At 45.6% G+C, this 16,676-nt stretch overlaps 2 protein-coding genes across 2 annotated transcripts in view; one reads left to right on the top strand and one right to left on the bottom strand.

Annotated features, from left to right (window-relative positions):
• LOC140199320 (myosin light chain 3, skeletal muscle isoform-like) overlaps window positions 1–16,676 on the bottom strand; it is a 195,291-nt gene that overhangs the window by 139,061 nt on the left and 39,554 nt on the right. The window lies entirely within an intron of this gene.
• LOC140198716 (uncharacterized) lies at window positions 5,910–12,597 on the top strand. The gene is made up of 2 exons (XM_072259733.1): window positions 5,910–6,706; window positions 8,339–12,597. Exons 1-2 carry the CDS (start codon window positions 5,910–5,912, stop codon window positions 8,361–8,363), a joined length of 822 nt encoding a protein of 273 aa, XP_072115834.1. The 3' UTR covers window positions 8,364–12,597.

The raw sequence follows: 16,676 nt of genomic DNA, 5'->3' as shown, positions 1-16,676 counted from the left end.
GGATGAGTTAATGGCAAGCTATCGACCCTGTTGCTAGTGCAAACACAAATAATTTAAAAGAGAATGTTGTATGACTGATAATATAATACTCAGCTGCTATTACGGAATATGACCAAACGCTGCCTCAAAACTATGATTTCAAATTTGACCCTTCTGAGAAAGTTAAGACTGGTTCAATTTGGTGGTGTAGTGGCATCCGCACCAGACTTCGAGGTGAGTGGTCCCGGGTTCAAACCCGGGCGGCTCCTTGCACGCTTAAATAAATACGCAATGAGGTAAGAAGGGGAGGAGGGGCATTAACGGAAGTTAGAGAAATCAATATTCATGCCTTCAGGTTGGAGGCTACCCAGACACAACATAAGGTGTTGTTCCTCCAACCTGAGTGTGGCTTCATCTTGACAGTAGAGGAGGCCATGGATTGACATATCAGAATGGGAATGAGACGTGGAATTAAAATGTGTGGCCACTGGGAGATCCTGCTTTCTCTGGCGAACAGAGCATAGGTGTTCAGCGAAATGGTCTCCCAGTCTGCGTCGGGTCTCACCAACATATAGAAGGCCACACCGGGAGCACCGGACGCAGTATATCACCCCAGCCGACTCACAGGTGAAGTGTTGCCTCACCTGAATCTGGGGCCCTGAGTGGTGAGGGAGGAGGTGTAAGGGCAGGTGTAGCACTTGTCCCACTTACAAGGATAGGTGCTGGGAGGGAGATAGATGGGAAGGGATGGGGGCGGGGGGAAGAATGAACAAGGGAGTCGCGTAGGGAGCGATCCCTGCGGAAATCAAAAAGAAGGGAGGAGGGAAAGATGTGCTTGGTGGTGGGATCCCGTTGCAGGTGGCGGAAGTTACGGATAATTATATGTTGGACCCGGAGGCTGGTGGGGTGGTAGGTGAGGACAAGGGGAACTCTATCCCTAGTGGGGTGGCGGGAGGATGGGGTGAGTGCAGATGTGCGTTAAATGGGAGAGATGAGTTTGAGAGTAGAGTTGATGGTGGAGGAAGGGAAGCCCCTTTCTTTAAAAAAGGAAATCCTGGAATGAAAGCCCTCACCTTGACAGCAGATGCGGCGGAGACAGAAGAATTGCGAGAAGGGGATGGAGGTGAAGTTAATTAAGCCAACGAGCTCAGCATGCGTGTAGGAAGCAGCGTCAATGCAGTCATCGATGTCGTGAAGGAAAAGGACCGTCCATGTTCCAAGCCTATACTGGTATCCGTCACCATCCCCCACCAGGAAGGTCTCAAAGCTCTCCACTTTTTGGATTCCAGACCTAACCAGTTCCCCTCTACCATCACTCTCCGCCGTCTAGTGGAATTAGTCCTTACTCTTAATAATTTCTCCTTTGGCTCCTCCCACTTCCTCCAAACTAAAGGTGTAGCCATGGGCACCCGTATGCGTCCCAGCTATGCCTGCTGTTTTGTTTGCTTTGTGGAACAGTCCATGTTTGAAGCCTATACTGGTATCCATGCCCCACTTTTCCTTTGCTACATCGATGGCATTTTTGTAAGAGATAGGGTGGGAAGAGGGATGGGATAATCCAGGTAGGTGTGAGAGTCGGTAGGCTTATAGTAGACATCAGTAGATAAGCTGTCTCCAGAGATAGAGACAGAAAGATCAAGAAAGAGGAAGGAGGTGTCGGAAATGGACCAGGTAAACTTGAGGATGGTGAAAGTTGGAGACAAAGTTAATGAAGTCAACAAGCTCAGTGTGCGTGCAGGAAGCAGCACCAATGCAGTCATCAAAGCAAACAAAAAGGCAGGCATAGCTGGGACCCATACGGGTGCCCATATGGCTACACCTTCCGCTCCCGGGTCCGGCACCGATGTCATTGCGCCACCAGCCGGCCCAAACTTGTCCATCTTTCTCTTGTACGCTGCATATCTTTATCATCCTCATCAATCCCTGCAAATCTGAGTGAGATAATATTCTCAGCACGCATCTGCTAAAGAAGTTTCTTCTGAATTCCCCGCAGGATTCCTTGTGTGCAGTTTTGGTCACCATACTGTCGGAAGGTAGACAGTGGATATCGAATTGGAGGGCTTGAAATATCAGAAGAAATTGAATAGCTAGATCAGTTTAACCTGAAGTGAAGGAGACTGGAAGTTGAAACAATAGAAGTATATAAAATTAAAAGAGGCATGTATGGGTAGGTAGCCAGCACTATTTCCTATGACAGGGGTGTCTAAACTACAGGATATTTGGTTTAAGATGAGAGGGGGGAGTTTTAAAGTGAACTGAGGGGTAAATTTCTCACAAAATATACTTGGTATCTGGAATGAGCTGCCTGAGGAGGGGGTGGAGGCAGAAACATAACAACATTTAAGGGGTAACTGGACAGATACTTGAATGAGCAGGACATAGCAGGATAGAATCATAGGGATATACAACAAGGAAACAGGCCCTTCAGCCCAAATGGTCTATGCTGACCGCATCCTGCTACCTGTTACTTTGGCCCATAAACACCACAACCCCTCCCCTCCATCTACCTATCCAAATGCCTCTTAAATGTTGCAATTGTACTGTGATGGTATTTTGGTTTGCTGACTGCAAAGTTGTAAACCTAAACAAAGATGTTAAGCCCTATCAGATATAGATAGCTATGGATATCCTCACTAAGGAGAGGATATACTGTGGCTACATACTCTTCAAAGGCTTGATTATTTCCTTGCTTATTCACCATGGCAAGTTCAGCTTCCACTACCCATTATTTAAGTGGTGCATTCCCCCTCCCTGCCATGGACAAGATACTTCCAGCTAACAAAGCAGTTAAAACACTGTTCATTTATTTTTAGCGAACATGCTTAAATTTAGATATAATTCCTAAAACATATTTAAAACTCGCAGATGATTTCTATCTTACAAAAAAATTCCAAATTACTAATGACTTCTAAAACACAAAGGATTTCCAAAACACAGATACAATCCCTATAAGCTAAAAAGACATGCAACTAATTGCAGATGAACAAGTCATCTGTTGCAGAAATCGAAGGAAAAGTAATGGAATCTAGTTCACCCCATCTCTGACGTGATGTTTCTTAACCATTCCTAATAAGCCCAACTGCTCACTTACATTTATACTGGTTTTCGGGGCACTTGGGTGACTTCACACACAAGATATTCTTTCAGATACTCTTTCACACAAGTGGTCTAAAATCTCCAGGACAGAGAATCCCAGATGCCCACAATTAATGTGTGAACTGACTCTTTAAGTATACAAACTTTCCAACTATTAATAGATTAGCTGTTGATATGCTAAGTGATAGTATCAATCTGGTCCGCAAGCTTCCCTGAACTAAATAACTTAGCCAGTGTTATCTGGTTTGATGCAAGCCAATTAACAGAACAGCATTGTCTTATACTTTGTCTGTTCAGGAGCCAGCCCTGTGCTGTGGGCCATTTGCCTGTGTTCTATAGACAATGCTTTGTATGCAAAACTGTCCTTAACTTCAGACTCATTATTCTTCACAATTTACATTTAGAACTGAAGACTGGCTTCCGTTTATGACAGGAAGCAGAACAAAGAATATTGGTTTGAAGCTTAAGTTACTCAAAAACAACTGCTTGATCTCTGGAAATATCATCTGCTGTTAGATAGTCGAGTATAAGGGAGTTTCATTTCTTATGTTACTGTGTAGGCTAATTAAAATGGCTTCTTTGTTATGTTGTACTTGGGAATGCTTCTTTGTTATGTTAAACACTGAGAAAGTCCTTCCTGCTAGCAGTTTGTTGAATCACGTTACTGATAGAAGATGTTATGAACCAATAGCGATAGTTGTTATGTTTTTGGTGTATCTGTAAGATACTGTATGCATGGGGTTTTGGGGCAGAAGGTGGGAGAGAGAGACAGAGGATGGAGCAGGTGCTGTGAGTCCGCTAATGGGGTCGGACCCCGAGCCGGGCATTCGGCGAGGAGAGGAGACGGAGACGGACTCATGTGGAGCATCTGGTTGACCACCGTTGTTGGTCCCAGGCGGCCGGTCGAGGTGGTCCGAGGGGTCGCAGGGTAAAGAAGAAGGGTCCTGAGCTCCAACTGTCATTTGTGCACGAAGAGATTGAACTTTGATAAGTGTGGCATCTTTTATTTTCCTTTTATATTTTATTCTCTATTAACTATATAGTTCCAGTAATATCTATAAACTGTAGATCATTTATCATATCTGGTGTATTGTCTGTTATTTGTGCGGGGTGGGGTACATCACACAGCATCCTCACAAACTAATTACCCAGCTTGCCGGGGCCGAGGGCTGTTTCCCTGGACGACAGCAAACCGAGCGACCCTGAGGCTGGCCAGGGGGTCTACATTGTGGGGTCTCGTCCGGGATTGGATCTACTGGTATGCTGTGTGGTGGGCCTGTTTAAATCAGTAATGTGTGTCTCTATGGGTTATTTGCTGGTTATTGCTGTATGCGTGGGGAGTGAGGTCTTTGTTCAAGTTCAGACTAGCATTGACGAGTTGGAGGTGGAACTCGGGGCTGTCCATGCTGTTGGGAGAGAAAGAAAAGAGTGGTCTGATTTGGATGTAGTGTGTGCGAATAAATGTTCTAGCTCTGGCAGGCTTCGCCTGGTGTTTGGGATAGTGTCCACCCCAAGAGGGGCGGAGGCGTGCGAGACGTGGGTGGAGCGGATCTCTCAGTTGTTAGATGAGTGGCAGTGCTCGGTTGAGGGAGAGCGACAGGGATTGGTTGAAAGTTTAAGTAGGCGGGCTGGTGACGGTGTTCGAGCTGTCAGGTTCACTTACACCATAGTGACAGCTGTCAGTTATTTGAAAGAGGGGGGAAAGTTTTCAGTGTGTCTTCTTTGGCTAGGAGGGCGGCTAAATTGCTTGCAGTGCCAGGGGGATCATTTGAGGGAATCAGCCCCTCCTTCAGTTGTTCAGCTGATCAGAGAGGTGTCGGGATACTTAGTGGAAGCCCAGTCGGGGAACGGCTTGGGGTCTCTGGGGAAGCATGTTCCCAGCAAGGTGCCAATGAACTTGCGAAAGGAGAAGACCCTATTCCTGAAGGCTTAGAAGGACCACGCCCCAGGGTGTCGTTACGGTTAGAGGGAAGCGATGCTAAAGCCATCCTCGATCCTGGGGCGCAGGTCAAGTTGTTGTACAATTCGTTTTACAACCGTTGTCTGAAGCATTTACCCTTGACAAATGCAAGGGCACCAGAGATTTTGGGTACCAGTGCCAGTAGTTATCCAGAAGACGATGATTGGTTAATAACCCTGGAGTTCATGGGGGCATTGTCTGGGCACCCAGCGTGTCGAGTTGCTTCTGAGGACGTGTGTAGCAGCCTTGAACCGGTACCCAATTTAAGCGAGACCCAGCGGTGGTACAGCCTGGGGAAAGTAGCTGAGGGTGAGACCCTCTTCGTAGATGCTCCGAACTACCACTAGGGAGGGGAGTTGACTGCTGAAGACACCTCAGTGAGAGAGAGGTTGCGGCAACTGGACCCTGGCGCCGTGGAAGATGGAGGCAGCGCGTGTGCGGATTATGCGACGTGGCTTAATGTGCTGCATCTGAGGGGTGGATGTTGCCAGATCCCGAGGAGTGCGGCTGTTGAGCTGAAGACGGCCGTTATTAGTTCCCTAGGATTCTTCCGAGCCGAAAAGATGCCCAAGGGCATATCCGGAGCCCCTGCATCCTTCCCGCGGGGCATGAGGAAGACCATGGGGGAAGTGACGGTGTGTGGAGTTTGGGTTTTGTGGATGACCGCCTAGAGCTTGGATTCGCCTGGGGGGACTATGAAGCGAGGCCAGTGGCTCAGCCCGTGGCTCAGCCCGTGGCTCAGCCCGGGCGACAGAAGCGAAGTGTCAAATGTGGAGGAGTTTTTGGCCGGAGGAGTTTGGTGCAATGTGAGAAAAATGACCCGACATACCAGTTGAACTTCCTGGTGTTGGAACAGACAGTGGTGGACCTGGGGATGGAAACCCAGGTCGTCAATCGGAACGAGACACAGGGGAGAGAGGGGATTTGCACCGCTGAACTGAGTGCTCAGAAATACTGGCCGGAGACTGAGTGCTGCACCTGTGGGACGACCATTGCAGACTTGGAATTCACGCTTGTCAACGTGGAGAAGGAGCAACGGAATTCCGAGCTGACACTGCGGTCATGTGCTGATGAATTAATCCAGCAAGAAGAAACAATGACCCACCCTCAAAGGGATCAGCAGAAACTCAAGACGTCAATTCAGAAAAGATTGGAAGACTTACAAGTTGGGGAAGATCAAGGAAGTGTTCTGACTAAGGCCAACAGAAAACCAAGAGCCCGGGGGGTGGGGGGGGAGTTTGACTACACTCCCGAGGAGGTGAAGAAATGGAGGACAGATCTCAGAAAAGGGAGGCGAACGCTTGAAAGGAACCTGAACATGACTATCGCGAGTTTAAATGAACTGGAAAAACTGAAAGTTGACCTGGAAGACGTCATCAGGAAGAAAGCACTGGAGGCTGAACATCCTTTAACTGCTGCTTTTCAGGTCAGGGTGGAAGAAGCTGGTGGGGTAACTGCGTCCCAGACTGAGATAGCCAAGAACCCTGAGTCAGAACTGTTGAGGCTGTGGCGAGAGTTGAAGGAGTCCCCGAAGAAGCTGACATCTCGGGTGCAGGAGGCTGAAGGGGTAGCCCCGGCTAAATGTTTCAGTTTGGAGAAACTTAAACAGCAGCTACCGATCGAGGGAATGAGGAAGGATTCGGGTTCGAAGGATGATGTGCTGCACATGTGGTACATGCTGCCTTTCGCTAACTTCCCCGTGATTGAGGAAGAGACCTTTGGCCTTTCTCCCACTGTGTCAGGTGTAGTGGGGAGGGCTAGCTGTGGGCAGCCTGAGTTACGGCAGGATCAGGAAGGAAAAGAACTGGAGCCCTGGACATGGGACAAGGGGCTCCGAGCTGTAATGGTGGCCTGAGTGAGAGAGGAGTTGGCAAGCAGGCCTGAGATATCCCTGGTAGTGTCTGAGCCTTTTGGGTTTAGGTGAGGGGGTACGGAGGTCTCAGAGGGTTAAGAAGCTCCCAGATAGGTTGGCCTATGTAGCGCCCGTGGGATGGGCATAAGGTCCACTGTTTGTGTATCTGTGTATGTGTGTGTTGTGTGTCTGCAGGACTGGTTGGCGAGTTATTTAGAAGTCATGAGGGCATGACTTTATTTGGTGGGGGGAGAGTGTAAGGGGGTTTCGTCTCTTATGTTACTGTGTAGGCTAATTAAAATGGCTTCTTTGTTATGTTATACTTGGGAACGCTTCTTTGTTCTGTTAAACACTGAGAAAGTCCTTCCTGCTAGCAGCTTGTTGAATCACGTTACTGATAGAAGATGTTATGAACCAATCGCGATAGTTGTTATGTTTTTGGTGTATCTGTAAGATATTGTATGCGCGGGGTTTTGGGCCAGAAGGTGGGAGAGAGAGACAGAGGATGGAGCAGGTGCTTTGAGTCCGCTAACGGGGTCGGACCCTGAGCCCGGCATTCGGCGAGGAGAGGAGACGGAGACGGACTCGTGTGGAGCGTCTGGTCGCCCACCGTTGTTGGTCCCAGGCGGCCGGTCGAGGTGGTCCAAGGGGTCGCAGGGTGAAGGAGAAGGGTCCTGAGCTCCAACTGTCATTTGTGCACGAAGAGATTGAACTTTGATAAGTGTGGCGCCTTTTATTTTCCTTTTATATTTTATTCTCTATTAATTATATAGTTCCAGTAATATCTATAAACTGTAAATCATTTAATCGTATCTGGTGTATTGTCTGTTATTTGGGCGGGGTGGGGTACATCACACAGCATCCACACAAACTAATTACCCAGTTTGCCGGGGCCGAGGGCTATTTCCCTAGACGACAGTAAGACAAGCGACCCTGAGGCTGGCCGGGGGGCTACATGAGCTTGGCAAAAAAAGAGGCTCATTGGCCCTGGACAGTGAATATCCATCACAGTACTTGCTTGTCCACTTCCTCTGCAACTCATTCCAGGTACTCACGTCCCATGTCTAAAGAAGTTACCTCTCAGGTCTCTTTTAAATCTTTTATCTTGCATGTGTGCTGTCTAGTGTTGGACTCCCCAGCCCTGGGGAAAAGACTATGACCATCCATCTCATCTATACCCCTCATGATTTTATAAATTTGTATGAGGTTGCTCCTTATTCTCCTGCATTCCAGGGAATGAAGATCCAGCCTGGTCAATGTCTCCCTATACAGTGGTGCTAGAAAGTTTATTAACCCTGTAGAATTGTCTCTATTTCTGCATAAATGTGACCTAAAATGTGACAGGATCTTCACGTAAGTCCTAAAATGAGATAAAGAGAACCCAATTAAATAAATAACACAAAGAAATTATACTTGTTCATTTATTATGATATTTGTTATCTGTCAAGTAGGGGACCGTGCACAATTCTGATTTGATGGAGACAGACATGAGAGTAAGGAGGAACATCTGGAGAAACTTCTGAAATGCCCGCTTCGCTGCCGCTGCTACTGTGTGGTCCGGAATCTCCGGAGCAGAAGGCCCCGAATCCTCGGCTTTGCTTGTTTTGGCGGCCGGGGTGAGGTTGAAGGCGCTTGGCAGAGGATGGCGCTCGGGAGGCTGTATCGGAGGGGCTGGTCGGAGGCTCAAAGTTTTCGGACGAACGGACTCAGTGTTGGCTGTGGTCCGGTGCTTCCAAGGTATCAGCAGTTGTCGGTGCCTGGAGGTTTATGGCAGGGAGTTTCTCCCTTTTGCCACCTGCTATCGGGGACTTGGGAGCCGATTGGGACTTTGAGACTTTTTTTACTGTGCCCATGGTCTGCTCTTTATTAAATTATGGTATTGCTTTGCACTGCTGTAACTATATGTTATAATTATGCGGTTCTGTCAGTGTTAGCCTCTGGCTTGTCCTATTTTTGTGTGATATCACTCTGGAGGAACATTGTATCATTTCTTAATGCATGCATGAATTTCTAAATGACAATAAACAAGGACTGCATGTTATGATAATCTAATCTAATTTATTGAGAAAAAGGTTCAATATTACATGTATTTGTTGGAAAAAGTGTTGCTTTCAGTAACTGGTGTGACTCCCTTGGACAGCAATAACTTTAACCAAATGTTTCCAGTAATTGTTGATCAGACCTGAACATAGCTTGGAGAAATTTTAGACAATTCTTTCTTACAAAATTGCTTCAACTCTGGGATGTTGGTGTGCTTCCTTGCACAAACTACTTGCTTCAGGTCCTTTCACAACATTTCTATAGGATAATGGTTGGGACGGTCGGGATTTTGACTCGGCCATTCCAAAACATGATTTTTCTTCTTTTTAAACTATTCTGTTGTTGATTTACTTTCATCTTTTGGATTATTGTCTTGTTGTATTATCCAACTTCTATTAAGCATCAGGTGACGGACTGCTAACCTGCTATTCTCCTGTAAAATGTCTTGATACAATTTTGAATTCATTGTTCCCTCAACGATTACAAGCTGTCCAGGCCCTGAGACAGCAAAGCAGCTCCAAACCCTGATGCTTCTTCCACCATGCTTCACAGTTGGGATGAGGTTTTGGTGTTGGTGTACAGTGCCCTTTTACCTCCAAATATAGCAATGTGTATTTCTGCCAGAAAGTTCAACTTTTGTCTCATCTGTCCAAGGAACGTTGTCCCAGAATTATTGTGGAACATCCAGGTGATCTTTTGCAAACTTGAGACATGCAGCAATGTTTTTGTTTGAGAGCACTGGTTTCCTCTGTGGTGTTCTTCCATGAACACCATTCTTGTTCAGTGTTTTTTTATAGTGGACAAATGAACAAAGACTTTAGCAAGTTCTAAGATTCCTGAAAGTCTTTTGCTGTTACCCTTGGGTTCTTTTTCATATCCTTCACTATTGCATGTTGTGCTTTTGGTGTGATCTTTGCAGGATGCCCAATTTTAGTGAGAGTAGTAACAGAACTGAGTTTCCTCCATTTGTAGACAATTGCTTTTACTGTGGGACCGATGAACACTCAGGTCTTTAGAAATGCATTTGTAGCCCGTTCCACTTCATGTGTCTCTACAATTCTTCTCATGGTCTCTGAAAGTTGTTTTGATTGAGGCAAGGTACACATAAACAGATCTTTCTTGAGAAGAGCAGGCTCTGTCAGTAGCCTGACTTTGTGTGTCTTTTTATAGGGCAGGGCACCTCTGCAAGCCACATCTCCAATCTCATCTCATTGTCTGGAACACCCAACTTCAAATAGCTTTTTTAGAAGGCATTACCCCAGAGGTTCACACACTTTTTCCAACAAATCCATGTAATATTGGATCATTTTTCTCAATAAATAAATGAACAAACATAATTTTTTGGTTTTATTTATTTAAGTAGGCTCTCTTTATCTAGTTTTAGGATTTATGTGAAGATCTGATCATATTTTTGGTCATATTTATGCAGAAAAAGAGAAAATTCTACAGGGTTCACGAACTCTCCAGCATCACGGTACCTCAGGACCTCTAGTTCAGGCAGTTACCTCAGATTTCTTCTGCACCACCTCCAGCTTGACAGTGCTTTTCCTGTAACAAGGTAACCAAAGCTGTACACAAAACTTGATGCCATGCCCTGACTAATGAAAGCCAGTTTGCTAAACGTCTTCTTCTCTAACATCTACTTTTGTGGCCGCTTTCAGTGAACTGCACACTTACACTCCCAGGTCCCAGTTCCACAACTCTCGGTTCCCTGCCATTCACTATATAACTCCTACCCTGGTTTGACTGTCCAAAGTGCATCACCTCACACTTATCTAAATGGAAATCCTTTTCTTAGTCCTCTGCCTATCTGCTGAACTGATCAAGATCTCTTTGTAATTCATTGTTACCTGCTTCACTCTCAACAAAACACCCTAATATAGTACCATCAGCAAACGTCCTAATTGTGCCGTGTATATTCACATCCAAATCACTTACATAAACAATGAAGAACAGAAGCCTCAACACTGGCTCCTGAGCAGAGGCCTCCATTTGGAGAATCAACCTTCAACCATCACCTCCTGTTTGATAACTTCAAGCCAACTCCAAATCCACCTTGCTAGCCCACTTTGAATCTCATGCGACCTAATCTTCCAGGTAAGCCTATCAAGAGATACCTCATCAAAGGCTTTACTAAAATCCATATAGGCAACTGCCCTACCTTCATCTCCAGACTTGAAAGCTTTTACGCCAGATGCAGCTATCCGACCAGAATGTTTTACGATTTTCAGAATGGATCGAACCTCGAATTCTGGTAAGGGAAGAGGTGACGGCTAATGCTTTTTAGTAAATTCTTGTTGGTGCATGGACGTTGGGGTTATATTGACTTCTTGTTCCCCTGAATTAGAACAACTACCGATTAAATGTAGACTATTCTATTTGCCTCGTGAGTTCCTATCCATGATCCTAACCGCAGTTTACATTCCACCAATGGCCAATTATAAGTAAGCACTCGCAAAACTGCACGATGTTGTCTGTAAACAAGAAATGGCCCATTCCGACACCTCTCAAATTATAGTCAGTGACTTTAACCAGGACTGTTTGAAGAAAGCCCTGCCTAATTATCACCAGCCCATAACCTGTTGACCCAGAGGTCCCAACACACTAGACCACTGCTATACAATGATAAGGAATGCTTATTGTTCCTTCCCGAGACCGCATTTTGGCAATTCTGATCATGTGACTGTACTCCTACTACCTGCACACCACTACCTGCTCCAGAGGTCAAGACAACCAAGAGGTGATCGCAGAACACTGAGGAATGGTTACAGGATTGTCTGTAGTCAGTGGACTGGGCTGTGTTCAGGAACTCAGCTGAGAACCTGAATGACTACACCAGGGTCATTGCGGACTTTATTAAAACAGCTGTGGATGAGTGTGTCCCCACAAAATCATTCAGGGTTTTCCCCAATCAGAAGCCCTGGGTGAACATTGAAATCCGGAACCTGTGAGGGCCATATCAGAGGCATTCAAGTCTGGGTATCAAGCACGCTACAAGAGGTGTAGGTATGATCTCCGGAAAGGCATCTCTGGGGTAAAGTGGAGATTGCAGACTAGACTGGAATCAACGATGGATGCTCGACCGCTGTGGCAGGGTTTGAATGCCATAACCTCTTCCAAAGCTAAATGTTGCGACATATGGGTCAGCAGAGCTTCGCTTCCTGATGAGCTCAATGCATTTTGTGCTCACTTTGACCACCAGAACAGGGAGGAAGCATCGCGCACCCCCATGTCTCCTGATGATCCTTTGGTCTCAGTATCTGAAGATGATGTGCAGGCTGCCTTCAAGAGAGTGAATCCAAGGAAAGCACCTGGTCCGAACAGAGCATCTGGCTGAGTACTGAAGACCCGTGCTGACCAAGTGGCTGGTGTATTCACGGATATCTTCAACCCCACCTGCTTCAAACAGGCTTCAATCGTACTGGTGCCCAAGAAGAGCGTGGTAAACTGTTGTTACAAGAATCACCCCTTTGAACAGACCTGGAGATCTTTTATTCAACATTTTCATTTAATGTAATTTTTTTTCTCTTTGCCCATATTTACATTCCCTTCTTGCTTTTTTAACTGTTTTTAATGGAGGTCAGGTTTGAGGACGTGATTGTTTTAAGTTGTTTAAGTCTACTTGATACCCAGTTAGCCCATTGCTTTGCTTTGCTTTTTACATTAGTTGCACGGTGGTTTTTTGGGGGGGGGGGGGTTTGGGTTTTTCCTTCTCTTTATTGATATGTATGGAAAGTCAATATACTATTATATTACCTTGTTATTTTATATCTAAACTGCACTGTTTGTACTAACCTTTTTTTGTGTATTAATATCTCTTGCAAATTTATATTGCAACAGTGTACTAGTGTCTACATGGTTTAGCTTTTATGTACTAATTTAATGAAAAGATTTAAAAAGAAAGAAAGAAAGATTTGTGAAGTATTGCCACAGAAAAAGGATCTCAGGGTTGAAGGTGGTGTCATGTATGTACTCTGGTAATAAATTATACTTTCAAATTTGTACTTCATCCTCTTGGTTACCTCTTCTCAAAACTCCAAAAGATTTATCAAGCATGACCTCCCATATGCCAACTGTTCCTGATCATGTGATGGTAGATCTTGTCCCTCAGAATTCCCTCCAGTAAATTCCCTATAACTGAAGTCAGACTCAGCAGCCTGTTTTACCTGATCTGTCCTTGCTAACCATCCTGAAAAATGGAACAGCATCCACCACCCTCCAGTTTTCTAGAACTTTGCCAGTGGCTAATGACAAAGCAAGCATCCTTAATTTCTCCACAATTTCTTCCCTGTACTCCCATAAGGTCCGGGTATGCACTTGTTCAGGCTCTGAGCTTTTGTCCACCTTAATAAATTTATAGACTGCAAATACTTCTTACTTCTTTGTAACATGCATATGATCCAAAATTTCACTACCAATTACCCACTTTCCTTTGGCACCAAAGGGAAATACACGTTAAAAATCTCAGCCGCGTGTTGCAGTTCCACACAGAGGAAGTCCTCGTGGTCTGAGGGCCGAGTCATCCTTTTACTGTTAATATAACCAAAGAACCTCTTGAGATTAGGACTCATTCATATTGAGCTGCCTGAACATGATGTATGCCTCCTTTTTCCTTACCAGAGTCTCGATGGCTCTCATTAACCAGGATTCACTGACCTTGGTATGTTTACCCTTCACCCCAACAGGAACATGGTGACCCTGGACCCTTTATCAGATCCTTTTAAAGCCTCCCACTTGCCCACAGCTCCTTTGTCTTTAAATAGAGTCACTCAGCCAACCAAGTTGGTGCTGGCAATATACGGCGATGTTTTGCAGACAGCTCACAAGACTAAATATACTTCTTCTGGTCTATGATTATTGCAGTCCGCAGCCGGTAATTTCCCTTTGGGAGTTGTGCTTTTGAACTGCCTGAACAATCTGGCATACTTGTAGTCTTCTGAAGGATTCGGTGAATTGGACTCTCGAGAATGCAAGTACAGCCTTCAACGCCATGGCCATTGTGGAGGCTAGGAGTGAAAAACGAGCCGATGGTTAGCCGACTTAAGCACCGAGCCAGATTAAAAAGGTGTCGAGGCAAGACATGTCAGTCAAGATCCCCCACCTGAGCCCATCCCACCTGCCTGCGATTAACCTGTCTCTCCGTCTTCTCACCGCTGCCATCAGGCAGGTGCTGCAGGAGTCTTGGTCCACGCCGCCAGTTTCAGGAGTAGTAGTTGCCCCACAGCTGTCGAGCTCCTGGACTGGCTCCTCTTGCCTTAGCGCTGAACTGACTCCACAGCTGTGGCCTGCAGAGAAAATGGTGTGGAAGCCAAATCCGGATAAAGTCACTCAGAGACCGTATAAGTACAAACTCTTTATTCAAAGCACCCGGGGCTTACTCAGCTAGTCACTCAAACAGGAACAGTCTGTCTGTGACTGTTTCTACCCGATCCACCAACTAAATAACAATTCCCCCTTGCAACACAGATACATTTGTTCAGATACCCCCCACACAAAAAATTATCCACTACATGGCAGCCCCAAAAGACAAATTACAAAATAGGCATAATGGACAGAACATACACAAACAGGCTGGAGTGGTCCTATCTCTATGCATGAGTGCACAAGGAGATAAGCATCCTGAAACCCTAGCTGGCTAACTTCAAGAAGCATGGCTTAGCACATCTGTTGATCACCAGCGGTTTCTTTCAGAAAAACAGGCTGCTATTGTTCAACGAAGTGTTAACTCTTTTACATACTTTATCTGTGGGGTTGAGTGGGATGATAAATCAGCCATCATGGAATGGCTAATTCTGCTCCTATGTTTTATGGTCTTATGGATAACTGCATGAAAGCTGAAAGGGACAGCTGTAGAATGGAAAATTGCCCCTGCAAAAATCTGGCAGAGCTCTGGCTTGTCTGCTCAGTGAGACTCTGTGGCACGGTGGGGTGGAATCAAGGGCCAATAGTTGAAGTCCCTGAGTTGGCGTGTTCTTGAGGCCTAACATATGCAAGTCTCTGCCCAATGCCTGTGAGCCTGGGGCCAAGGGTTAGGATCCCGGGATTGCAGGCATTGGGCTCCTGGACCGGCTTCCACTCCCCTCAGTGCTGAACGGGCTCCATAGCTGTGGACTCATTTTCAGGGACTCTTCGGTTCATGCTCTCTGTACTATTTGTTTATTTTTGTATTGTTTGTATGATTTGTTCTCTTTTTGCACATTGGATATCAGTTGGTCTTTGTCATGTGTGGTTTTTCGTGGATACTATTGTGTTTCTTTGTCTTGTGGCTGCCTGTAAGAAGATGAATCTGAAGTTTGTGTTATATATGTTATACACACTTTGATAATAAATTTATTTTGAACTTTGGACCAGAGCTAGATTCTGTTTCCTGGCCTCAAAGTTGGCCCTGCTCTATTTTAGGACTTTGACCTATTGATTGGTTCTATCCTTTTTCTGTAACTGTTTTAAAACAATTATGGTCACTGGACCCAAAGTGCTCCCTAACTACCACTTGGCCTGCCTAAGAGGAGGCCCAATACTGCTACTTGCTGAGTTGTATTGCTACTGCATGAAGAAACTGCCTTGGCTGACAGGACTATCTACAGTATCAATGCGCTTCAGCATTGTAGCTAAGCGATTGATGGTTAGGGTCATAGAGTCATAGAGCACAGAGCACAGAAACAGGCCTTTCAGCCCATCTCTTCCATCCAAACTACTATCCTGCCTAGTCCCATCAACCTGTACCTGGACCATGGCCCGCCATAACCTTCCTATCCACGTGCATACAAACTTCTGACTGAAGAAGCTCCCTCCTATGTCCCCCTTAAATATTTTACTTTTCACCCTTAACCTACGACCTTTAGTTCTAGTTTCATCGAACCTCAGTGGAGAAAGCCTGCTTGCATTTACCCTATCCACCCTATCTATACCCCTCATCCTCTACCAGACTTCCCCTCATTCTCTTACGTTCCAAAGAATAAAGTTTTGGCCTATTCAACCTTTCCCTATAATTCAGGTCCTCAAACCCCAGCAACGTACTTGTAAATCTTTTTTGTATTCTTTCAATCTTGTTGATATCTTTCCTGTAGGGACTGCCTGTGACCAAAATTCCAAATTTGGTCTCACCAACATCTTATACAACTTCGACTCCTGTTCTCACTACTTGAATTTATGAAGTTCAAAGCTAAAAGCTTTCTTTACGGCCCTATCTACCTGTGACACCAGTGTCAAGGGATTATGGATCTGAATTCCCAGATCCCTATGTTCACCAGCACTCTTCAGTACCCTACCATTCATTGTGTAAGTCCTACCCTGCTTTATCCTCCCAAAGTGCAACACCTCACACTTGTCTGCATTAAATTCCATCTGCCATTTTTCAGCCCATTTTTCCAGCTGGTCCAGATCCCACAGCAAGCTTTGAAACCCTTGCTCACCTGTCCATTATGCCCCCAATCCTGGTGTCAAACATAAATTTCCTGATCCAATTTACCACATTATCATCCAGATGATTGATATAGATTACTAACAATGGACCCAGCACTGATCACCGTGGCACACCACTAGTCACAGGCCAGCAGTCAGAGAGCAACCATCTTCTACCACCTTCTGGCTTCCGCTGTGAAGCTAATGTCAAATCATATCCACTACCTCATACTGAATGCCAAAAGACTGAACCTTCTTGACCAGCCTCCCGAGCAGGACTTTATCAACATGCATACAACATCTATTGCCTTTCCTTTATCAACTCTGCTGGTAATCTCCCTGGAAAAA

The sequence above is a fragment of the Mobula birostris genome, chromosome 6, assembly GCF_030028105.1.
Source record: "Mobula birostris isolate sMobBir1 chromosome 6, sMobBir1.hap1, whole genome shotgun sequence".
NCBI lineage: Eukaryota > Metazoa > Chordata > Chondrichthyes > Myliobatiformes > Myliobatidae > Mobula > Mobula birostris.
The sequence above is the reverse complement of the archived record's forward strand: the minus strand, read 5'-3'. Positions and strand labels throughout refer to the sequence as shown.

Coding starts and splice junctions, on each gene's coding strand:
- LOC140198716 (XM_072259733.1), top strand. CDS start 5,910: ATGGAAACCCAGGTCGTCAATCGGAACGAGACACAGGGGAGAGAGGGG. Junction 6,707..8,338: donor GATGATGTGCTGCACATGTG/GTACATGCTGCC, acceptor TCTGTCAAGTAG/GGGACCGTGCACAATTCTGA.